General features: G+C 36.4%; 1 protein-coding gene across 1 annotated transcript in view; it reads left to right on the top strand.

Annotated features, from left to right (window-relative positions):
• The window catches only part of CPD (carboxypeptidase D), an 80,813-nt gene that overhangs the window by 40,190 nt on the left and 14,499 nt on the right, over nt 1-26,124 (top strand). The window contains exons 8-14 of the mRNA XM_042917187.1: nt 4,855-4,964; nt 12,939-13,041; nt 13,970-14,112; nt 15,431-15,600; nt 20,179-20,502; nt 22,428-22,623; nt 25,465-25,600. Coding sequence (XP_042773121.1) covers nt 4,855-4,964; nt 12,939-13,041; nt 13,970-14,112; nt 15,431-15,600; nt 20,179-20,502; nt 22,428-22,623; nt 25,465-25,600 — 1,182 coding nt within the window. The remainder of the gene's footprint in view (nt 1-4,854; nt 4,965-12,938; nt 13,042-13,969; nt 14,113-15,430; nt 15,601-20,178; nt 20,503-22,427; nt 22,624-25,464; nt 25,601-26,124) is intronic.

The following is a 26,124-nucleotide window of genomic DNA, read 5'->3' as shown; positions in this document are numbered from 1 at the left end:
TCTATTCTTATTTTGCATAATTCTTTTTTCTCTCTTTTGTTCAGGTTGATTACTTTCCATTACTCTGTCTTCAGAGTCCTTAATTCATTCCTATGCTTCTTCTGTCCTGTTTATTCCATCAAGTATGCTTCTCATTTCATTTATTAAGCCCTTTGTCTCTATGTTATTCCATATCTATCCTTATGATCATTGCTTTCAATTCTCTCAGGTATGTTACTTATATCTGTTTCACTTAGTTCCTCAGCCAACCTTGTCCTGTTCTTTCATTTGGGACAAATTTCTGTCTTCTCATTTTGTCTAAGTCTCTGTGCCGTTTCTCCGCATTAGGGGAGTTAGCTACGTCTCCTGTTCTTGAGGGTAATGGCCTCATGAAGAGGTCCCGTAGTGCCCTGCCATGTAGTGTAGTGTTTCCTGTTATGCAGGGCGTGGCACTTCCGGGAGTGTCTTCAGTGTGTGCTGTGTGTGCTCTGCTGTTTTGTCCTGTCTGCTTTATCCTTCAGGCCAGTTGTCTGCAGAGACTATCTTTGCCAGTTGTGGCCAGTGTTTTGTACTTGCCTTGAATGTGGTGAGTTTTAACTAGGTGTGCTCTGGTTTGCCTGTGAAGTGAGACCTGTTGCTGCCACCACCAGAACAAAGACCCCACAAAACTCAAGGTTTGAGAGCTGTCATATGGGCAGGGGCTTGAGCTGGTCATCTGGGGGTGGGGGCCCACCATAGTGGGACTCAAGCAAGTAAGACTGGGAAGGATGGTTCTTCCAGAACACGGGGGTGGGGTGAGGAGAGGAGGTGAAGGGTGGGGGTTGGAGGGCAGGGAGTAGAGAGTGGGGCTTGGTGTAAGCAAGTTAGGTAGCATGTGTTAGTGCTGCACTGGTTCCTGAAGATGATTCTGTGTTTATGCTGAAGGACAGGGGAGGGAGATGGGTCTGGCCAGTTTCTTTGTTTCTAGAGAAGTTGAGAGACTTCATGGAGACATGAATGCTGCTTCTCTGGGACACACTCCAAGATGAACAAATAACCTCCCTACTGTGTGCCCCAGGTGCTCTTCAGATCACTGTTTCCACACTATGTTCACAGGCTGTTTACCCTGCCTTCTCTCTAAGAACAACCCCAGTGTTCGCTGAGCTCCCCCAGAACCAAACATGCTGACCTTTACAACTTTAGGCTTTACACCCCACTGTTTGCAAGAACTCATGAAATTCAGGCCTTCTTGCTTTCCAAGCCAATTGCTATGGGGATTCATTTTCCCTGTACATCCCCTGTGTGTTGGTCTGTCTTTCACCCTTCTCCAAACTGTGGCTCCCTCCCCACCACAGTAGACATGATCCATTTCTCTCCTAAACCATATCTCTGCACTTCATGTCTTCTCTGATGTGGCTTTTCTCTACCTTTAGTTGTGGAATTTGTTCCTCCAATCTTCAGATCAATTTCTGGGGTGTTTAGGATGATTTGATAGTTTTCTAGCTGTATTTGTGGGACAAGGCAAGCCTAGGGTCTCTTACTCTGCCACCATCTTCCCCTCTTTGTCCATGACATATTTTGTTTACTCATCATAAAATCTTAAATGGGTTTTGAAATCTTAGCAAAGAAATTTCAAAGAGGATTTCTTTACTGTCAACAATTTAGAAGGATTTTGAGAGAATATAGAGAAAAGTAAGATTCCTTTTTGTAAATTTTGATACTTATTTTTTTATTGAGGTGAAATTCACATAACAAAATTAATCATGTTATGGCAAACAATTCAGGGGTGCCTGTGTGGTTAAGTCAGTTGAGCATCCAGCTTGGCTCAGGTCATGATCTCCAGTTTGTGAGTTCGAGCCCCATGTCAGGCTCTATGCTGACAGCTTGGAGCCTGGAGCCTGCTTCGGATTCTGTGTCCCCCCTCTCTCTGCCTATCCCGTGCTCACACACTCTCTCTCTTTCAAAAATAAAAATAAACATTAAAAAAAATTTTAAGTGAACAATTCAGTAACATTAGTGCATTCACAATGTTGTGCAACTATCATCTTTAGCTCTAAAACATTTTCATCTCACCAAAAGGAAACTAAGGAGTTGCTCCCTGTTTTCCCCTACCCTCAAGCCCTGGGAACAACTAGTCTATGTTCTGTCTCTGTGGATTTGCCTATTTTGGATATTTCATAGAAATGGAATCATACAATATGTGATCTTTGGTGTCTGTCTTCTTTCACCTAGCATACTGTTTTTCAGTTCATTAATATTGTAGCATTTATTAGTACTTCATCCCCTTTTATGGATAAATAATATTTTATTGTATGTATATACTACAATTTGTTTATCCATTTTTCCACTGAAGGACATTTGGGTTGTTTCTACTTGTTCAGTATCGTGAATAATATTGCTTTGAGCAATGGCATGTGATAGCTGAATCCCTGTTTTCAATTAATTTGGGTAATTCCATATTTAGTGCTTTTTCTTTTAAATTTTAATTGCAGTGTAGCTAAAATACAGTGTTATTATAGTTTCAGATGTACAATGTAGTGATTTGTCAATCTATACATTACTCAGTGCTTATCATAAGTGTGCTCTTAATCCCTTTTATCCATTTCATCCCCTCTCCCCTCCCACCCCAAGAATCATCAGTTTGTTCTCTGTAGTTAAGTGTCTGCTTTTTGATTTGTCTCTTTTTTTCTTTGTTTTGTTTCTTCAATTCCACATAAGAGTGAAATAATATGGTATTTGTCTTTCTCTGACTGATTTCATTTAGCCATGTTTAGCTTTTTGATGGAAATACCATATGATAATTACATGTTTAGCTTTTTAAGGAACTGCCAAACCATTTTCCACAGTAGCCGAACCATTTTACATTACTAGCAATGTACGGGGGTTCCAGTTTTTCTACATCCTCATCAACACTTGTTATTTTCTGTTTTTTATGTTCTAGCCATTTTGGTGAGTAAAAGGTGGTTTTTCATTGTAGTTTTATTTTTTAAGTTTATTTATTTATTTTGAGAGAGAGGGAGAGAGAGATAGAGAGAGAAAGAGAGTGTGCAAGCAGGGGAGGGGCAGAGAAAGAGGGAGAGAGAAAATCCCAAGCAGGTAGGTTCCTTGCTATCAGCATCTGTGCGTGGGGCTCAATCCCATGAACTGTGAGATCATGACCTAAGCTGAAATCCAGAGTCAGTCATTTAACCAACTGAGCCATCCAGGCACCCCCATTTTGTAGTTTTGATTTGCATTTTGCTGATGACTAATAATAAGCATCTTTTCGTGTACTTGTTGGCCATTTGTATATCTGCTTTGGAGAAATATCTGTTCAAGTCTTTTGCCAATTTATTTATTTATTTTTTGTCTTTTTGTTGAGCTCTAAGGGTTCTTTATATAGCTCTAAGAGTTCTTTATCAGATTGCTGATTTGGAAATATTTTCTGCCATTCTATATACGTTGTATTTTAACTTTCTTAATAATGTCATTTGACACACAGAAGTTTTTAATTTTGATGAAGACAGATTTATCTTTTGTTGTTGTTGTCCCTGCTTTTTGAGTTGATACTAATTATTTTCTAAAAGTAGACTGTTTCATAGAAATAGATGTTTTATGACTTTTTTTTTCTGTCCTTAGAAAATTAGCCATTTGAAAGAATTGAGTAGAAGTTGATGTTGACTTTTCTCTGTTCAAATTTTTAGATATGGGTCATAGTTCTGGGATGAAATTAAATTTGGGGGGTACGTTAAATTTGTAGAAGAGGTATTGAAGTACACTTGTTCTCGTTAGAACTATTTTGGGGAATAGAGTGAGCATAGTTCTTCATACTTGCTTCTTAAATAATTTTTTCTCTATATAAATGTTTGCTGGTATTTGTTACCACAGGATTACTTCATCTGAATTCAAGTTGAATATGTTCTTTCATTTCCATTCCACGAAGTGGTGTGATAACAAAGGCAAAGATGAGTGGCTTTAGTAAAGGAAGGATAAATGGACAGATGAATAAAGGAAAACAGTGTGACTAATAGGAAAATAAGAGATTCCATCAGGGCTCTCATCTGAGAAGCACCCTAACTTGTTTATGCTTTATGGGGAGCATGAAGGGACTTTATATTCTTTATGTATGTATTATTTTTTTATCTATTTTTTAAAAACTTATTTATTTATTTACTTTTAAGTAATCCCTAAACCCAATGTGGGGCTTGAACTCATGACCCTGAGATCAAGAGTCACATGCTCTTCCACCTGAGCCAGCCAGACACCCTTTACATATGTTTTAAAGCTTGCTTGCTTGCTTGCTTGCTTTCTTAAAGCATCACTTTCTTTACCTTAAGTCATGAAATATCATATGCTATAACTCTAATGGACTAATTTCTAATGTGAGCATATGGGAAATTTTTAGCAGTTTTTTCTGAGTGTAGATCAGGGATGGCTCTGCTGTCCATACATAAGTCATTTAACCTCTCTGTTTTAGACTCCACATCTGCAAAATGAAGAGGATGGATTAATTGGACTTCAAGGATCATTTTTTATCTTAAAATTCCATGCCATTATAAATATCTGAATTTTACTGAAAAAGTATCAAATTTTGCTCATCTTTTCTGATCCTAATTATTATAAGAGTAAAATTGTTTAAATTCACCCTGTATACTTTTGGTTCAGCTCTGACATGTAAATTATACCTAGAAGTTCAGGTAAATTCTAAGTGTCATGCATAGCTATTTAGTATTTTACTTATCCAGTTGATTTTCTGTTGAGGAAATTAGCAGCTTTTTTATTTCTAATGAGGAAATTAGCCTTGGAAAAGTGTATTGGTTTCCTGTCTCTGGCAGTATTGTGAAAGTGTACTTTATTTATGTTGAAGATCCATCTTGAAGGAGATATCATAGAACATTTTCCTTTGTTCCCTTGCAGGTTCTTTGGTAGTGAACTACCCTTTTGATGATGATGAACAAGGGCTTGCCACATACAGTAAATCACCAGATGATGCTGTGTTTCAACAAATAGCACTTTCTTATTCAAAGGTAGGGTCATATTTAAACATAAAATGCTATAAATTTTTTTAATTAAAAAAATGCATTAAAACAAAGTCCTGTAAGACACAGGTCAAGTGCTTTCTCCTCGGTTAAGTCTTTCCATGATTCCTTTCAGGCAGTATTACCACTTTTTCTCCTGTTTTCCACCTCACTGTGAATGTACTATGTGTTTCCCCATTAACCTTTAAGTTCAAGTAATGTCTTTTCATCTACAGTTTTTAGCATAGTACCTGAATCCTCATAAACTAAAAATTATAAATTAGCATGCTAGTTTATTTCATTTGACTGGTACTTAAGTTATAAATCTAGTAAAGTGTCTAAGGTAGGGGTTGACAAGCTACAGCTCTAGGGCCAAATCCAGCCCACTAATGGTTTTGTAAATAAAATTTTATTGACATACAGCCACATCCATATTTTATTTTTTACGTACTGTCTGTGGCTTCTTCCTCTTTCACATTTGAAAATAAGTCAGTGTAATGAACCATATTAGTAGACTAAAGAATAAAAACACAGCATTCATCTCGATAGGTGCAGAGGGTAGAGTTGAGTAGTTGAAACAGACACTTTCAAGCCTGTAAAGCCTAGAATTTTTACTCTCTGGCCCTTTACAGAAAAAAACTGCCAACCACTAGTCTAAGCTATTGAAAAGACTATACTAACGTAGAAAGGGAAAGCAGGTAGAAATTACCATATTTTCTAAACTTTCTGTAATAAACATACACTACTTTTACAATCAGAAATGTCATATTTGTGTGTTTGTGTGAAATTTTAATTTAAAACTTGTTCTTAGATACTGTGTTAAAAGTTGGGGCTTGGAAACTAGACTTGTTAGTTTCAATTTTTGGTCTTATTACAGACTCAGTCTGTGACTCCATTGGTTATAAGGTAAAGGATATTAATACTGTAACTCTGTGGTCTCTAATCACAGCTTTCTGTTGTTTTACATTTTCCACACCTTCATTCTGCACAAGTGGACCTTGTTGAGAGTTTCTAACAGGGGAATATGTCTATTATTACACTTTAAGGAATAGTTGTCTTCTGTTTGGGCACACCACTTTTAGAGGGATGTTCATGGCATAAGAGAAGAGTGGGATACCCTCTAAATAGCAAAATAAAATCTAAGTGGTCAGATTTTGCACATTTGGTGCCCAATCTTATAGTTCTGCTTTTTATCCTTATTATGATCTCTAGTTCCTTAGCCTCTTTTTGTTTTCTTTGACCTTGAATTGTTTTGATTTTACTCTCTACCCAGCTAAACCCATGGACATCCACTTCAGTGATGCCCTCACTTACACTTTGGAATACCCTTTGACATACCTGCCTTGCCAATGTCCGGTCCTCAGTAATTGCCACTGTCTCTCTTCTACATCCCAGAAAAGTCACACAGTCATGGAAATTGACAACACTGCATACATATGTATGCTTTCTAGCCTCAGCTGGACCCTCAGTTCTACTTGACAGTATTTCATGTTTTGCTGCTAGACACTTTGGCGATTCTCAGCCTTTATCCTCTACCTGAGCCTCCTAAACCCAGCTTTACTCCCCTTATTCTCAGTAGATCACTGTACCTTGAACTAAATAGATAGAACTCTGAATAATCTGATGTGAGTTCATTCAGATTCTGTCTTCTCAGGTATTATCGATTGATGTCTTTCCCATATTCTCCTCCATTTCTTGATCCTACCACATCCTGCCTCCTCTGGAATCTTGTGCCTTTGTTTTTTCTGTTGTAAATGGGAAAGGTGATAATTAAAATCCTCAGTCTTTACTCACAGCTTCCTTTCTCTTAGCTGTGATGTGTCATGATCTATCATGCACCCAACCCCCCCTGTGCCCTGCCATAGCTTCATGATGAGGAAAAGCAGACTGAGACACTCTGTGAAGATAGAAGAGGGGGACTAGTGAAGGGCAACCCTGAAGGTGATGAAATGACCACCAAACTTTAAGTACCCCCGAAATCTGAAACCTAAATAAAATAGTAACTGGGCAGATGAGAACATGGGAATATTGGGAAGAGATTTCAAAGAACATACAACTTACATGGTCTGATGCAATTTAAAGGGACAGGCACAATTTAAAAGAATAGGTTCAAAGGGAAATCTTCCAAACTCTTAACTTCTGGAGCAGAAAAAAGGTGAAAAGAAATGAAGAAGTGCTCTTTGACCATTGGAATGTGAAGAGTAAAAGAAGGAAAAAGGGGAAATACAGGGTTGTCCAAGATAGAAGAGAACCATAAAATCAGAGGACCTACAGTTCCATCCTACATCAAGACAAATAAACAAAAAAACAGAAATACACTAAAGTGCCTTGACTGCTAGACTGACAGAAAAAGGCACCATTAACTAAGAATCATGTATAACAGCCCAGTATCATAAAAATGAACAAGAGGTAAGTAAAATCCATGGAGAAGCATTTCAGAAAATCAGGAAATGAAATTTCACACATATTGCCTGAGGAAACCTTACTAGGACCAAAAAACAATCAAGAAGCAGAAGAAAACTATAAGTCAGCACTCCAAACAGATGAAATATACCCAAACACCCATTGAGAATATGAAAAACCATGTAGACTCAGATATTTAAGAGATGAAAACAGAAATGGAAAAAAAAAAAAAAGATAGGAACAAATGAAGAACAGTTGATAAAACTCAGGAAGGAAATAGAAGAAAAAGACAAAATTATCTCTAAAATGAAAAATAGGGGCACCTGGGTGGCTCTCTTGGTCAAAGCATCTGACTTTGGCTCAAGGTCACGATCTCATGGTTTGTGAGTTCAAGCCTGCATCAGGCTCTCTGCCGTCAGCACAGAGCCTGCTTTGGGTCCTCTGTCCCCCTCTCTCTCTGCCCCGCCCCCCCTCTCTAAAATAAAAAAATAAAACATTAAAAAAATAAAATTAAATTAAAAATAACAAGAGTTAAAGGCCTCATACTTCCCAATTTGAAACTTATTATAAAACTATAGTAATTAAGTACTGAGATACTGACATAAGGATGGACACAGGAATCAATGAAATAGAATTGAGTCCAGATATAAACTCTTACATGTATGGTCAATGGATTTTTTGACAAGAGCACCAAGACAATTCAATGGAGAAATAATAATCTTTCCACCAAATAGTGATGGGAAAACTGGATATGAACAGGCAAAAGCATGAATTTGGGCCCCTTCCTCACACCACACCCAAATATTAACTCAAAATGTATTATATTCCTAAATATAGGAGCTAAAACCATAAAAGTTATAGAAAAAATAGGGGTGCCTGAGTGGCTCAGTCAGTTAAGCATCTGACTCTTGGTTTAGGCTCAGGTCACGATCTCACAGTTCATGGGATTGAGCCCCAGATCAGGCTCCACACTGGCTGACATGGAGCCTACTTGAGATTCTCTCTCTCGCATCTCTTTGCTACTCCCTCGCTCATGCTCGCACTTTCTCTCAAAATAAATAAATAAACTTAAAAAAAAAAAAAACTTTTAGAAGGTGCCTGGGTGGCTCAGTAGCTTGAGCACCTGACTCTTGATTTTGGCTCAGGTCATGATCTCATGGTTCATGATATCGGGCCCACATTGGGCTCCGTGCTGACAGCACAGAGCCTCCTGGGAATTCTCTCTCTCTGCCCCTTCCCTGCTTGTATTCTCTCTCTCTCTTTCTAGATAGATAGATAGATAGGTAGATAGATAAATTAATTAATTAATTAAAACTTTTTAAAAAACTTTTGGAAGAAATATAGTAATAAATCTTTGTGACATTGGGTTAGACAATGGTTTCCTCAATATGACATCAAAAGCACAAGTGACCAAAAATATATATACATTGAATATCATCAAAAGTTAAAAACATTTTTGCTACAATACTGTACTAGTTTCCTAAGGGTGCTGTGACAAAGGTCTACCAACCGGGTGCCCTAAAACAACAGATATTTATTGTCTTTTAGTCCTAGAGTCTAGAAGTCCAAAATGAAGGTGTTGGCAAAGTCAAGCTGTCTCTGAAACCTGTAGGGGAATTCTTCCTTGTCTTTTCATATCTTCTGTTGTTTTGCTTGCAATCTTTGGCATTCATTGGCTTCTAGATGGATTACTCCACTCCTCTGTCTTCACATGGCATTCTCCCTGTGTCTGTGTCCAAGTTTTCTCTTTTTATAAAGATATCTGTCATATTGGATTAGAGCCCATTCTAATTACCTCATTTTAACCTGAATACCTCTGTAATCAAATATAGTCACATTCTGAAGTCTTTGGGGTTAGGACTTCCAACATACCTTTTTTAGGGGGCCAGAATTCAACACATAACAGAATATCAAGGAACTATAAAAACAACCAACAAAATAGGAGAAAATTATGTATCTGATAAGAATCATATCTAGAATGTGAAGAACTCTTATAACTAATTGAACTGATTGACAACTTAATTGAAAAATGGGCAAAGGATTTGAATATACATTTCTCTAAAGAAGATATACAAATTATCAAGAAGCACACAAAAAGATACTCAATATCGTTAGCTGTCAAGGAAATGCAAATCAAAACCACAATAAGATACTATTTTGTACCCACTAGGATTGCTTATAATTTAAAAAATGGAAAATAACAAGTATTGGTAAAAATGTGGAGAAATTAGAACCCTTGTATATTGCTGGTGGAAATGTGAAATGGCACACAACTGCTTTAGAAAACAGTATTGCAGTTCTTAAGAGTGTTGAATATAGAATTATCACATGACCTGACAGTTCCACTTCTAGGTATATGCCCAAGAGAAGTGAAAACATATGTCCACACAAAAACTTGTACAGTTGACCCTTGAACAATAGGGGTTTTAACTGCATGGGTCCACTTGTATGTGGACTTTCTTCTGTAAATACAGCACAGTACTGCAAATGTATTTTCTCTTTTTTATGATTTTCTTAATAACATTTTCTCTAACTTTATTGTAAGAATATAGTATATAATACATATAACATATAAAATATATGTTAATTCACTGGTTACGTTATCAGTAAGACTTCTGGCTTTTACTAGTTAAGTTTTGGGGGAGTCAGAAATTATACCTGGATTTTTGTGTGGGGGCATTGGCACCGCTAACCCTCATGTTATTCAAGGGTCAACTATACATGAACGTCGTAGCAGCATTCCATAATAGGCAAAAATGGAAACAACCCAAATGTCCATCAACTGATAAATGGATAAACAAAATATGGTATATTCATGCAGTGGAAGAGTACTCAGGGAATTGAGTACTGATATGAATTACAACTTGAATGACTCTTGAAAACATTATGCTAAGTGAAAGAATAAGTCACAAGAGACTACATATTGTATGATTCATTTATATGAAATTTCTGGAACAGGCAAATCCATAGAGACAGAAAATAGATTGGTGGTTGCCTAGGGCTTGGGAGGCAGGGAGGGGCAGGGAAGAGGTTGGAGGAAAATGAGGAGTGCTGATGAGTATGGATTTCTTTGGGGTGATAAAAATGTCCTAAAATTTACCATGGAGATTGTCACACAATTCAGTGAATATACCAAAAACCATTGAGTTGCACACTTTAAGTGGGTGAGTTGAGTTGTACGTGAATTATATTTGAATAAAGCAGATTTTGAGAACCGTAAGACTAAGGGATGGGGCATCCATTCCCAACCATCCCAGTTTATATGTAAGCCAAAAAAAAGTCTAAAAGTTATATACCAAAATATTAACTGATTGATGATCTCTAGGCTTATATTTTTCTCCTTTTGTGCTCCTAAATGTTCTAATCTTTCTACAATAACTTTTATTATATTTTAAGTACAGTGAAATTCAATGAATTCAATTAAGTGAAAGAAACAGAGCTTTCTATTGTACAGTGTGACAGATATCAAGTGACAAGAAAATTTCAAGGAGGCATTAGTGGAAAAAACTACTGATTTTTAATAAAAATTAGTTTACTTTAGTTAATAGTAGTATTCCAGTATTAATTTCCTTATCTTGGTAACTGTACTATGGATATACAAGATACTAACATTAGGAAAAGCTGTATCAAGGGTATATAAAACTCTACTATTTTTGTAACTTTTCTGCAAGTCTAAAATTAGTTCAAGAGAAATCAAAAGAAAAGAAGAAAAGGAAGTAGTCTCTTATCTCCACTCCCTTATTGTTCTCTCCTCTCAGTTTCTTGTCATCTGTCTTCTGCCTACATTGTTTTACCTGGAGGTGCCCCATCGAGGCTTACCAGAAATCTGTTCGTTCTTTCTTTCTTTCTTTCTTTCTTTCTTTCTTTCTTTCTTTTTCTTTCTTTCTTTCCTTTCTTGACCTCTGAAGTCTGACACTATTGTCTTCTTCCCTTGATCTCTGTCCCATTGTATAATAGAAAGTTGTTTTTTCTCTTTTGTTGGCTGGACATTGTCTCTTTTCCTTTTTTTTCCCCCTCCATCTTCTGTCCTCAGCCGTTTTACGGTCTTGGCAATTTTATCCAATTGCTTTACCTGTCACCACTCTGTAAATGCCTCTTTGAAAAACTGTTTCATAGAATGGAAGTTATTGTAAAAAGATTAGAAGATACAGGCAAGCAACAAGAAGAAGAGAAACCTAAAGACTATCCATCATTTAGTATCTTGGTATATTACTTTTAGACTGTGTGGTCTGAGACTGGACAGTTAGATCCTCACCCCCAGTCTTCTTTAACTTGTCAAACTGTTTGCTTGAAAAAAATTAATTTAGGTTTAAAAACAATTATCAGAGTAACGAGAATTAAAGGAGATGGTAAAATGCACTGGTAAAATCAAATCCAGGGGCTCATGATCTCACACTTGGATTGTTTCAGTAGTACTCTGATGGATCTCCCTGGCTTTGGTTTGTTTTTTACATTATTACTAGGATAAATTTCCTAGAGCCATGAATACTTCACATATCATCCTTTCTTCAGAGATTTTTAGTGGCTCTTTATTACTCTGAGAATAAAGTCAAAATGTTAATAGCTACTTCCTAGAACTATGTTGTCTAGAGTCAGATTTATACTAGATGATCCACTAAGATGTAGGAAAAATATATTAAAAATCCTATTTGTAGTTTTAAATTTATCCTTTAAATGTTTTTTTATGTAGGTTTATATTATATATGTTATATTAATATAGTAGTATATCTATATAATTTATAATTAAATGGATAGATATTGATGGAAATGGAGATAAAGACATAGATGTATGTAAGCCTTTAGTGGAAAAACCAGAAAGCAAAAGAGCATGGCACAATTATTAAGGTAATCTAAAATAATAATTTTTATTCAATAAGAAAGCAGTGGGGGACATCTCAGTGGCTCATTTGGGTAAGTGTCTGACTCTTGATTTTGGCTCAGGTCAAGATCTCACAGTTTGTGAGATTGAGCCCCGTGTTGGGATCTGTGCTAACAGCACGAAGTCTGCTTGGGATTCTCTCTGCCTATCTCTCTCTCTCTCTCTCAAAATAAATGAACATTTTTTAAAAAAGCAATGGGATTAAAAAAAGAAAGCAATGGAATCATAAGCTTATAATTGGTATGTTAAATTTATGAAAGGGGGGATTGTTCATATATATATATATATACACATATATATACACACACACACACACAAATATATATATATACAAATGTATATATATATATACACACATACAAATGTATGTACATACAAATGTATATATATACATAAAAATGTATATACATACAAATGTATGTATATATATATACAAATGTGTATATATATATACAAATGTGTATATATATATATTTGTATGTGTGTGTGTATTTTAATCCAGGTGGGTTGTTTATATATGGCATAGAAAGATATACATTGAAAAGTCTGACTGCTTCCCATGCTTCCATCCACCCCATTCCCACCCCCACATACACCCTATTGGTAACCACTTTTATTGTTTTTCCTTATCCTTCCTGTAGTTTTTGATGTAGATGGAAACAAGTATAAGTAAAGATTCTTAATTTTTTTTTTTTTTTCAGGAAAATGCCCAGATGTTTCAAGGTAGACCCTGCAAGAATATGTACCCTAATGAATACTTTCCTCATGGGATAACAAATGGAGCTAGTTGGTATAATGTCCCAGGTAAACATTCTTTAATACCAAGGCCATATAACTTGGATTTTCTGTCACCCTGGATGGTGCTACTTCTTACTGATTTTTTAATTTTAAGAAAATATCATTCCTTTAAAAATATTGTTTAAGTAATTTAAAACATTCAAATAACCTTTTCAACTGTTTTTAAATTTGAAACATGTTGGGGTACCTGAGTGGCTCAATTGGTTAAGTGTCCAACTTTGGCTCAGGTCATGATCTCATAGTTCATGGGTTCAAGCCCCACATAGGGCTCTGTGCTGACAGCTCAGAGCCTGGAGCCTGCTTCCAATTCTGTGTCTCCCTGTCTCTCTGCTCTTCCCCTGCTTGCACTCTGTCTCTCTCTCTCTCAAAAATAAAATAAAAACATTTTTTAAAAATTTTGAGTAAAGATAGTGTACTAAAACTTCATGAAAGTGTTATATTTTATCTCTGGCTGTGACAAAAAACCTTAGATGTGCTGATATGAAGAGTGTAAGCCACATTTGAATTCTTTTTTTTTTTTAATTTTTTTAATGTTTATTTATTTTTGAGAGAGAGAGAGACAGAGCACAAGCAGGGAAGGGGCAGAGAGAGAGGGAAACATAGAAACTGAAGCATGCTCCAGGCTCTGTCAGCACAGAGCCTCACGTGGAACTTGAACTCACAACCCCTGAGATCGTGACCTGAGCTGAAGTCAGATGCTTAACCGACTGAGCCACCAGGCGCCCCTACACTTGAATTTTTCTTGAACATGAAGGTACAGGTGTTTTACCTGTACTACAAGCATCAAAGAGCTCTCAAATGAACATATTATTGTTTTTCAACCAATGCTAAGAAAAGATGGATTTAGCTTTTTACTAGGAATGTTGTTTACCTTTTGGGATGGGATCTAGTTCTACTTCTTCAGAGTGACTGATTTTAGTTTTTTATCCTCCAGGTGGTATGCAGGACTGGAACTATTTACAAACAAATTGCTTTGAAGTGACTATTGAGCTAGGTTGTGTGAAATACCCATTCGAGAAAGATCTGCCGAAATTTTGGGAACAGAATCGAAGATCTCTAATCCAGTTTATGAAACAGGTAACTATTAAGGAGTGAAGTATGAAATTTCTCCCAAGAGCAAAAATACATGTGTGTATTGTGTGTACATGTAGTTTTCACACGGTGATTTTCAAATATGCTCTTCTGAATTCCAGTTTGGACTATTCATGTTTTAAGTATTTTTATCTGGAAAATTCACGGATGAAAATGAGTTGAAGAGCTCATGCAGGCAAGAGTTGAAAATGATTAAACAGGGTAGTGATGTTTTGCTTTTAATGGATAATGACTTTTTATTCTGTCTTTATAAAAGACTGACATAAATTGGATACACCCCTAAGCATTTGTCAAGTGATAGAAAGATGGGCTAGGGGGTAAGTGTTTTTATTCTTTTTCTTTTTGCCAGTGGTTCACTGTTGAAATGGTTAATTTCCTTTTGTTTGAATATGCTTGGTGACCAATAGGTAAAGACTGTAAGAAATATGCTAATATGAGTTAATTAGTAGGGTAATCTCATACTTTGTGCCGGTACTTTTCTGCTTTATTCTTTTTGCTGCATTGACTGGCATAAAGGCTGTGAGTTTGCGTACTAATTTTTTAAAACACTTTATTATGAAAAATTTTAAACACATAGAAAAGTCGTTACTAATAAATACCTAGATTTAATAGTTTTTAACATTTTGCTGAATTTGTTTTATTTATATAAACTTACCCACATACACACATATTCCTGAACTATTTCAATATAAACTGCAGCTATTATGGCATTTCACCCCTAAATATTTCAGAATGCATCTTTTAGAATAAGGATATTCTTCTATATGACATCTTCAAGTGCCATTATCTCACTGAAGAAAATTAACAGTAATTCTCTAATATTACCTAATACCTAGCCCACATTCAGATTTCCTTCTTTTCCCCCAAAATGTCTTTTCATAGCTATATTTCAGAACCAGGATCTAGTCAAGGTTTATGCATTGCATTTGATTATTACATCTCTTTATTCACTTTAATCTATAATAGTCCTTCCATTTTTTAAAAATGACATTTCCCTTTTAAAGAGGCCAGGACAGTTTTCTTGTAGAATGCCCTATATACTGAAATTGTCAGAAGTGCTAAAGTTTAAACCATCTTATTTATATTCTTCATGATAAAGACAAACATAACCTATGAAAAATTAGCCTTTCAGCAACTAAAATACTTTGTTTAATGGGTGTTTACCTTTACTGTTAACTCCTAAATTCCTCTTTGCTCCACATGTTTATTTTATTACCAATCTGTTATTTGGGATGTAAGCTCCCAAAATAATTAGATGATGATCTTTACCATTGACATATGGGTGTCCTTGTACTTTATCCAGGTTCATCAAGGTGTCAAAGGATTTGTCCTAGATGCCACGGACGGCAGGGGTATATTAAATGCCACCATTAGTGTTGCTGAAATTAATCACCCAGTGACTACTTACAAAACTGGAGATTACTGGCGTCTCTTGGTTCCAGGAACTTATAAGATCACAGCATCTGCTCGAGGGTGAGTGAATGAATACTTTGAAATTGAGTGCTTTAAGAGACTCTTAAAAACTGAGAACAAACTGAGGGTTGATGGGGGGTGGGAGGGAGGGGAGGGTAGGTGATGGGCATTGAAGAGGGCATCTTTTGGGATGAGCACTGGGTGTTGTATGGAAACTAATTTGACAATAAACTTCATATAATAAAAAAAAAAGAAAAAAAATTGAGTGCTTAAGGAAAGACAAACATGGTTGTATCCTAGAAGATTATTGCCAGAAAGCCCCAGAGAAGCCAAGCAACCCTGAGTTTCATGCTGGGAAGTTTAGAGCTGGTTACCCATTTGAATCTCCTCTAGTGATAAAGTGAGTACATGAATTATCACATTTAAGAAATCTGTGAAATTATGCACTTTGGACAGTGGCCTCTTTTATCCTCCTCCTCTCAGGTCCACTGCTCCCTGTCTAGATGTGAGCAATTTCCTTCACTATTGGTAACAATTCTGGGAAGCACCTGTTAGTTGGGAAAAAAGGACGCCTGCTCTCCTGTATACTTCTAGTCATGTCCAATGACTAGAAGTTATATTTGTTGCCTTTTATTTTCATTTATTTATTGAGAGAGAGAGAGAGAGAGAGAGAGAGAGAGAGAGAGAGATTGATTAGGGGAGGGGGCAGAGGGAGGGAGAGAATATCTCAAGCAGCCTCCACAGTCAGCACAGAGCCCAATGCAGAGCTCAATCCCACAGCCCTGGAATCATCACCTGAGCCAAAACCAAGAGTCGGACACTCAACCTAGTGAGCCACCCGTACATTTGTTCCCTTTTAAAGCTCTTTCACACTTTTTTCTATCCACACTTAAACCATTCTCTTTTTTTTTTCTATTTAAAAAAAGTATTTTTAATTTGAGTATAGTTCACACACAATGTTACATTAGTTTCAGGTATACAACAGTGATTCAACAAGTCTTTACATAATGCTATGCTCACTGTAAGTGTAGCTACTGTTGGTCATTATACAATGCTATTACAATACCATTGACTGTATTTCCTGTACTGTACCATTTATTTCTATGACTTATTCATTCCATAACTGGAAGTCCATAACATAGAAATAAGTTATTTCTATGACTTATTCATTCCATAACTCCTACTCCTCTTCCCCCATTTTGCTTACCTGCCCCCCACAACTATCAGATTTTTCTCTGTATTTATGCATCTGTTTCTGCTTTTTGTTTGTTTATTAGTTTGCTTTATGAGATTCCATATCTGAGTGAAATCATACAGTATTTGCTTTCTCAGTCTGACTGATTTCACTCAGCATAATACCCTATAGGTCCATCCATGCTGTTGCAAATGGCACGATCTCATCTTTTTTTAATGGCTACATTATATTCCACTGTGTATATACACCACATCTTCCTTATTCATTGGTTTATTGATGGACACTTAGGTTGTTTCCATCTCTTGGCTATTATAAATAATGCTGCGATAAACATAGGGTTGCATGCATCTTTTCAATTTACTGTTTTTGTTTTCCTTGGGCAAATAGTCAATAGTGGCATTATTGGCTTATATGGTATTTCTATTTTTAATTTTTTGAGAAACCTCTATAGTGTTTTCCACAGTGGCTATACCAGTTTACATTCCCACCAGTAGTGTAAAAGTGTTCTTTTTCTCCTCGTCCTTACCAACACTTGTTATTTCTTATCTTTTTTATTTTAGCCATTCTGACAGGTGTAAAGTAATATCTTGTTGTGGTTTTGATTTGCATTTCCCTGATGGTTAGTAATGTTGAGCATCTTTTCATGTGCCTATTGACCATTTATATATCTTCTCTGGAAAAATGTCTATTCAGGTCCTATGCCCAATTTTTAATAGGATTATTTGGGGGTTTTTTTGGCTGCTGAGTTGTATAAGTTCTTTATATATTTGGTATATTAATCCCTTACTGAATATATCATTTGCAAATGTCTTCTCTTGTTCAGTAGGTTGCCTTTTTGTTTTGTTGATGATTTCCTTCACTGTGCAAAAACATTTTATTTTGGTGTAGTCCCAATAGTTCATTTCTGTTTTTGTTTCCCTTGCCTTAGGAGACATATCTAGAAAAATGTTTCTTTGGCCAAGATTAGAAAAATTACTACCTCTGTTCTCTTCTAGGATTTTTTATGGTTTCAGGTCTCACATTTAGGTCTTTAATCCATTTTGAATTTATTTATGTGTATGGTGTTAGAAAGTGGTCCAGTTTCATTCTTTTACATGTGGCTGTCCAGTTTTCCCAGCACCATTTATTGAAGAGACTACCTTATCCCTATTGTATATTCTTGCCTTTTTTTTTTATCATAGATTAATTGACCATGTATGTGTGGGTTTATTTTTGGGCTCTCTATTCTATTCCAGTGATCTATATTTGTCTATTTTTGTGCCAATACCATGCTGTTTTGATTACTACAACTTTGCAGTATATCTTGAAATCTGGAATTGTGATACCTCCAGCTTTTTCTTTCTCAAGATTGCTTTGGCTATTTGGGGTCTTTTGTGTTTCCATACAAATTTTAATATTATTTGTTCTAGTTTTATGAAAAATGCTGTTGGGGGGGCACCTGCATGGCTCAGTAGGTTAAACATCCAATTCTTGATCTCAGTTCAGGTCATGATCTAATGGTTTGTGAGATCAAGTACCATGTTGGGCTCTGCATTGACAGTACGAAGCTGCTTGGGATTCTCTCTCTCTCCCTATCTCCCTGTCTCTCTGCCTCTCCCCTGCTCACATGCTCTCTCTCTCTCAAAATAAAAAAAAAAGTAAAAATAAATGCTATTGATATTTTGATAGGGATTGCATTGAATCTGTAATTGCTTTAGGTAGTATGGACATCTTAAAAATATCGATTCTTCCAATCCACGAACATGGAATATCTTTCCATTTGTTTGTGTCATCTTCAATATCTTTTTTCAGTGTTTTATAGTTTTCAGAGTACAGGTTTTCACCTCTTTGTTTAGTTTTATTCCTAGGTATTTTATTCTTTTTGATGCAATTGTAAATAGATTGTTTTCTTAATTTCTCTTTCTGCTACTTTGTTATTAATGTGTAGAAATGCTACTGGGTAGTATTTGTATCCTGCAACTTTCTGGGTACTTTGTATCCTGCAACTTTACTGAATTCATTGATTACTACTAGTAGATTTTTGGGTAGCCTTCAGGATTTACTGTGTATGATATCATGTCACCTGCAAATAGTGACAGTTTAACCTCTTTACCAATATGGATGCATCTTATTTCTTTTCTTTCTTTTCTTTTCTCTTTTTTTTTGGGGGGGGGGGCGGGGTTGCTATGGCTACAACTTCCAGTATTCTGTTAAGTAAAAGTGGCAAGAGTGGACATCTTTGTCTTGTTCCTGATCTTAGAGGAAGAGTTCTCAGGTTTTCACCATTGAGTATGATGTTAGCTGTGGGTTTTTCATATATGGCCTTTATTATGTTGAGGTATTGCTTTGGTGAAATTTTCTTTCTTATTTCTAATTCTCTAAGAAAGGACATTTTCATATTTTTTTACAGGTTTTACTTCTACAAAGATATATTTACTTTAAAAAAAAAAAAAGAGACGGGGCGCCTGGGTGGCTCAGTTGGTTGAGCGTCTGACTTCAGCTCAGGTCATGATCTCACAGTTGGTGGGTTCGAGCACCACATCGGGCTCTGTGCTGACAGCTCAGAGCCCGGAGCCTGCTTCCGATTCTGTGTCTCCCTCTCTCTCTGCCCCTCCCCCACTCACACTCTGTCTCTCTCTCTCCTTCAAAAATAAATAAACATTAAAAAAAAATAAAAGAGACAATGAACTTAGGACTTTTTTCCTTGGATAAAACTTAATTTTCTTTATCTTCTCTACCCTTTACAAACAGCTTAGAATCAGAACCACCTGTTTAATCCAAAATGCATCATTTTTACCATGTTGTAGTTTTCTTTTTTGTGTTTTAACAAGTGTAGATGTTACAAATGGATATTATTCCCCTCCCTTACTAGTTATCTTATTTCTGAAGAGTTAGCTTGGACATTATATTGAAGTAAGGGTAAGAACATGAAAATATTTGTAGTTACTGCTACCTTTTTTAAAAAAGATTTCAAATATCTATTGGTCCATAAAATGTATGGATTAGAACTTCACACTAATGAGAAATGAGGTCTTTTCTGTTTTTCTTCCATTTTGTCATAGTATTAGAAAAACGAAAGCAGCAAAATATCTGAAAAATAGGGCAAGAATGATGTGTTTGGTAGTTAATGTCCTAAGTTAGTACCTCTCAAATTTTTCCAACCGTATACCCTGATGACAGACAACTGAACTCAGATTCCAGGAGACGTGGAGTTTACTGCAAATACTAACTTTCTTTTGAGGTCATATATTTTATCTTAAAAACCCACTCATATTTTACAGTTTACCCATGTCTGTTCTTTGTTAATTTATGTTTAAAACAAATAATAAATTATCACAAAGTTAAAAATTTGACTCTCATAGGATTTATCTCAAGGATTCACATATCCTCTGCAGCCTTCTGTTTCTGCAAAGCATAGGTACTCCACCTGTGGAAGCATGGCTCTAATCTCCCCTTTATTACAGGTATAATCCAGTTACCAAGAATGTGACTGTAAAGAGTGAAGGTGCTATTCAGGTCAACTTCACACTTGTTCGATCGTCAGCAGATTCAAACAATGAATCAAAGAAGGGAAAGGGGGACAGCACCAACACCGATGATGCCAGTGATCCAACCACTAAAGAGTTTGAAACTTTAATTAAAGACCTTTCAGCCGAGAATGGTTTGGAAAGCCTCATGTTACGGTCCTCCTCAAATCTGGCTCTTTACCGATACCACTCGTACAAAGACTTATCAGAGTTTCTGAGAGGACTTGTGATGAACTACCCACACATCACAAATCTCACCAAGTAAGTGTCACCCTCTTACTGCTTTTTTCATTCGTTCGTTCGTTCTTTTTTCTTTTCTTTCTCTTTGTTTCTTTCCTTTTCTTTTTTTAAAGAAGTTACATTCAACATAAGCCATGTTGAATGGTTCTTGTAATTTATTTGGAACTGCATATGGGGAGAATTGGATTTACTTCTTTTGAAACAGTTCTTTCTAACAATGAATCTGAAAACTTTTATGAGGAACATTGGAGGAGAATTACTTGTTAGATTAGCAATGGATGGTCTGTGCCTCCTGGAAAACATAAAATTACTCTTCCTAGTGATAACTTTGAATTAAAAACGCTTTTTCCACTTTCTCAGCTGCAGATTCACATCCTGTCTGTTTTTTAGTTTGTTTTATTTTTCTGGGGGCAAGGGACAAATTTGGAACTGTGAGTTCACCTGTCAGAGATCATTCTTTCTTTTCAAATCGAAAATGAAGCCTGGTTGCTGCCATTCCCCGGACTCTAGTCTCTATTCACAGTTGCTTTTCCCTGAAGCCTTAAGGACATCTGTGATCAAGGGTCCTGGGAAAATATCCAGTACTGGCTTAAGTAAAACCGATGCTGAGTCAGCCTTTATGTTCATTTTCTGGGGCTTCTCTGCCTCACTTTCACTGTTTCATTACAAACCTTCTTTAAATCTTGCTACAGTCACTTAAGGAGGGCACTTTTCGGGACGAGCACTGGGTGTCATATGTAAGAGATGAATCACTGGGTTCTACTCCAGATGCCAAGACTACACTGTATGTTAACTAACTTGAGAATTAAAAAAAAAAAAGGAAAAAGAAAAAGAAAATAGAATAAAAATAAGATGAGAAAAAAATTGTTACAGTTACTTGAAAATTATTTTCTTCATTTGTTGATTCCTGTTGTCTGCTTATTGAGGGTTTTATTCTACAAGTTGCCCCGAGCTGATGGCCCTCTACTACATGCCTTATGAACATTATCTAGCCTTCTGTATTTTTACTTTGTTTTTGCCAGTACTTTGGCAATACCACTTTCTTCTCTTCTTCAACTGGTTCTTGAATATTTCTGTCCAGTTCAGGTTTTAATATTGTCCATCTTAGTGCTGTATAGAGCTTATAGACCTTCTTATTTATAAGACAAAATTGGACATTATTTTTGCTATCCATTACTTCATCTATTTAAGCTTTTTCAACCTTACAAATCAAGATGCACTTTTTAGTTAAATATTTTCCCCCAAATATGCAACACCTGCCAGTGATGGGACACAAGACAGTTTTAGGTGGTCCACCAACAGGTACTAAGTATCACTGATTAGAAACATGGGAAACCAATAATTTCTATTCTATTAATCCTTCTCAATTTAATGCTAATTTTTTTTTCTATGTAACTCTTGTAAATCTCCCTTTGTGTAAAAGAAACCAGGCCTTAAGCTCAGAGCTCATGGGCAAGAGCAGAGCGCTTTAGGATGTTTGCTGCGATACTGGTATTGCATTTATAGTAAAGTATAAAGTATCTTATCTGTATAAATTAATTTACATTTAAAAAGTAAGGTTCTGTACATTTATGTGTATTTAAATTTTTCCACAATTAAAATTTCAAGCGAGTTAATTTAAAAGCCACACATTAAGTAAATAGTATAGGTTATAGAAGAAAGGGCAAATATTGTGAAGATGGTATGAAAATGACTGAATATGGAGGAATGCTGAACCAAACCATACTCTTCCCTAAATCTGATAATATCTCACTTGTATTTGATTTTCTTTGGTCAAGGAAAAGCGATTTTCTTCAGATTTTCTGACACAATGATGCATTCTTTCTGTTTTGAAAGGCTTTTCATGTTTGTGTTCATGTCTGAAACATATTTTTAAAAAAATCTGTATGTTGGCTTTAACATAATGCTTGATTACTTGCTGAGTTGATGTTTTTGATTTTTGAAAGTTTGGGACAGAGTTCCGAATATCGTCACATCTGGTCCCTTGAGATCTCCAATAAGCCCAACATATCTGAACCCGAAGAACCAAAGATCCGTTTTGTTGCTGGTATCCATGGAAATGCTCCAGTCGGAACTGAACTGCTTTTGGCCCTGGCGGAATTTCTTTGCCTAAACTACAAAAAGAACCCAGCTGTTACTCAAGTAAGAGAATAGCCTGTTTTGACATGCATTAGAAGGAAAAAACTCAATCATACCTTGATATCAAGGCACCATTAAAAATTTTTCAAATTTCCTGTTAAATTTGACACAGAGGCACTTTTAGTGCATTACTGTAAACTTTACCCTTTGAAAATGGACCACCTTTGTATATACTCGCCGTTAACAGTGTCGTTCTGCTGTATTTCTTTGTATATAATTAGAGGCATAGAGAAAGAAAATACTAAAGATTTGCATTCAATCTTTTACTCCTTTATTTACTAGTCGAATTACCCTTCCAATCTTTACTTACCATTCTGTACGTTCTAACTTGAGGGACTTCCATTGCTAGTGACTTATAATTGGGACACTATATTGAAAATGAGGTGGGGCATTTGGGTGGCTCAGACGGTTAAGCGTCTGACTTCAGCTCAGGTCATGATCTCATGGTTCGTGACTTCGAGCCCCACGTCGGGCTCTGTGCTGACAGCTCAGAGAAATGGAGCCTGCTTCGGATTCTGTGTCTCCCTTTCTCTCTCTGCCCTCCCCTATGTGTCAGGTACTTACACCGAGTACTTTGCATACATCATAATTTAATTCTCAATTTGTTATCTCCATTGTATAGATATGAAAATCGAGGCAGAGATATTTGATAACTTACAGGAGGTCACACAGCTAGTATGTGGTAACACTGGGGTTTAAACCCAAGCGTGTCTCACTCTCAAGTCTGTGCTGTTTTGTTACATGATACTGCCTCCCCTAAAAGAAATTTGGGGAGAATTGAGATCATGATTAGGACCAGAAAGTACCTACGGGATTGAGATGAACTTAAATCAGACTTGACCAGAAATTATTTTACCATTTTCAGTGAAGCAAATTGTATTGATTTCTTAATGTGAGTTGTAAAGAGTACTCCAAGGACATGTTTTGTTCTGTTCTTAAAAAATGGGAGAGTGTCTAGGATAGTGTTTCTCAAGCCTGGCTACACATTAGAAACATCTGGGAAGTTTTTAAAAATACCGGTGCCTGGGCCCCATCCCTAAAAATATTAGTATTCCTTTAAAAGCCTTTTAGGTTATTCCAATGTTTGGCCAGATGGCTGCCTACTGATATTATGGTTATAAGAGACTGTATGACCTACGTAAAATACCTACCAGCAATTTCAAAACTTCTAGCTTGTGAGAATTTGCCTCACTGGCCCAATTAGACTAGAACTAGTAATCATACTTTATTATTTTTTTAACGTTTATTTATTCTTGAGAGAGAGAGAGAGAGAGAGACAGAGTGTGAGCAGGGAAGGGGCAGAGAGAGAGGGAAACACAGAATCCAAAGCAGGCTCCAGGTTCTGAGCTATCAGCACAGAGCCCCACGTGGGGCTCGGACTTGTGAACCGCAAGATCATGACCTGATCATGATGCTTAACCGACTGAGCCACCCAGGCACCCCAATAATTGTACTTTAAATATTTTTTTAATTTATTTTGAGAGAGAGCGTGCCAGCAGGGGAGCAGCAGAGAGAGGGGGGGGGGGGGAAGAGGGAATCCCAAGCAGGCTCCACGCTGCCAACCCCAAGCCCAATGCAGGACTTGATCTCATGAACCTCAAGATCATGATCTGATCTGAAATCAAGAGTCAGATACTTAACCAACTGAGCCACCCAGGTGCCCCTCGTAATGTTACTTTAGACTGCCATTTGTTTTGAGATAAGGGCCAGAATTATCTGGCAAGGTCAAGAAAATATACACATACCCCGAGACCTGTAGCAAAGCTCAAGCATGTACACTTTAGAAAAAACTCTCTCCCAGTGGAGAAAGTTAAGAACTAATGAATTTAGGGTCTCCAATATTTTCAATCTTTGGACTGTTTTAGCAGAATAAATAAACCAGGGATTATTTATTCTGAATTACTATCAGAAATATATAAGATAAGATGAAGTATATCAGAAATTAGTTCATGCCACATATGTAGGTATTGATGCATATGGATCATTTGGAGGAGAAATTATTATGGGTAAGGCAAATATTTTACTTCATTTTTTTTGTCATGCTGATTTCAACTCTTCTGTCTCATTGTTTCCAGACATACACTGATATTTGTTACAATATGCATTCCAGTTTTTAACCTGGAAAATACAGTCTTAAGCATTATTATTGGTTTTAGCCAGTGTTTGGCAAACATTTTCTATAAAGGGACATATAGTATATATTTCAGGCTTGGTGAGACAGCTGTTCTGTGTTGGAACTATTCAACTCTGAATTACAGCACAAAAACAGTCATATGAATGGGCATGGCTGTGTGCCAATAAAACTTTATTTACAATAGCAAGCAGCGGGCTGGATTTAGCCTGCAGGCAGTGGTTTCTGACCCCTTTGTAAGTCATTAGGAAGTCTGGAAATAGTGCAGTAGTTTTTCATTTCTTTTTAAATTTATTTGAAGCAAGAGAGAATTTTATTTTTATTTATATTAGTCCTGCCTTTTAAGTCTATGTAAAACAGTAAAGACTTGGGGCACCTCGGTGGTTCAGTCGGTTGAGCATCTGACTCTTGATTTCAGCTCAAGTCATGATCCCAGGATCTTGGGATCGAGCCCCACGTTGGGCTCTGCACTGAGCCTGGAGCTTTCTTGAGATTCATTCTCTCTCTCTCTCTCTCTCTCTCTCTCTCTCTGTCTCTCTCTCTCTCTCTGCTACCTCTCTCTCTGTCTGCCCCTTTCCCCTGCTTGCACTCTCTCTCTAAAATAAAAATAATAATAATAAAAAATAAAATAAAACAATAAAGACTCTGAGGCATGGGAAGTTATGATTCCACATATTGCTAATAAACTTCACTGGTTTCTGTTTCTCTTTTAGCTGGTTGACAGGACTAGAATTGTGATTGTCCCATCTCTAAATCCAGATGGGCGAGAGAGGGCACAAGAGAAAGACTGTACTTCAAAAAGAGGACAGACAAATGCTCATGGCAAAGACTTGGATACAGACTTCACAAGTAAGACTAATTTTGGAGCCATTAAACTGCTTTGCACATAGTTTGATTTCTCTTAGCCAGGAAACTGGTAGATTGTGTAGATGAATAATGGGGAACTTCCTTCCAGGTTGTACAGGTAAGGTATAAATGACAAACTAGAAACTTGTCAAATTTTTCTCCTTTATTATTTGCAAATGAATTCAAGTGTTTTCTTATAAATTCAATCAATAATATTGGAAGGGTTCCATTACTAGTCATACAGATATATATTTTTTTCTCTCTCTATCCCCCCATGTATGTGCGTATACACATACACACATGCGTGTGTGTGCACATGCACACACAATTAATGTGTATGTTGATGTAAAGGAGCCTCTTTCTTATTTACTTAAACAGAATCGTAACTATACATATGTTCTTCAACTTTTTTCATTGAGTATATCACTGGTATCTTTCCACTTCAGTACTTACAGATCTCTAACATTCTTATTAATGACATCTTAGTACACTGTTACTGTATGCCAATACTCTAGTTTGTTGAACAA

The sequence above is a fragment of the Panthera leo genome, chromosome E1, assembly GCF_018350215.1.
Source record: "Panthera leo isolate Ple1 chromosome E1, P.leo_Ple1_pat1.1, whole genome shotgun sequence".
Taxonomy (NCBI): domain Eukaryota; kingdom Metazoa; phylum Chordata; class Mammalia; order Carnivora; family Felidae; genus Panthera; species Panthera leo.
This window is presented reverse-complemented; position numbering and strand designations above follow the sequence as displayed.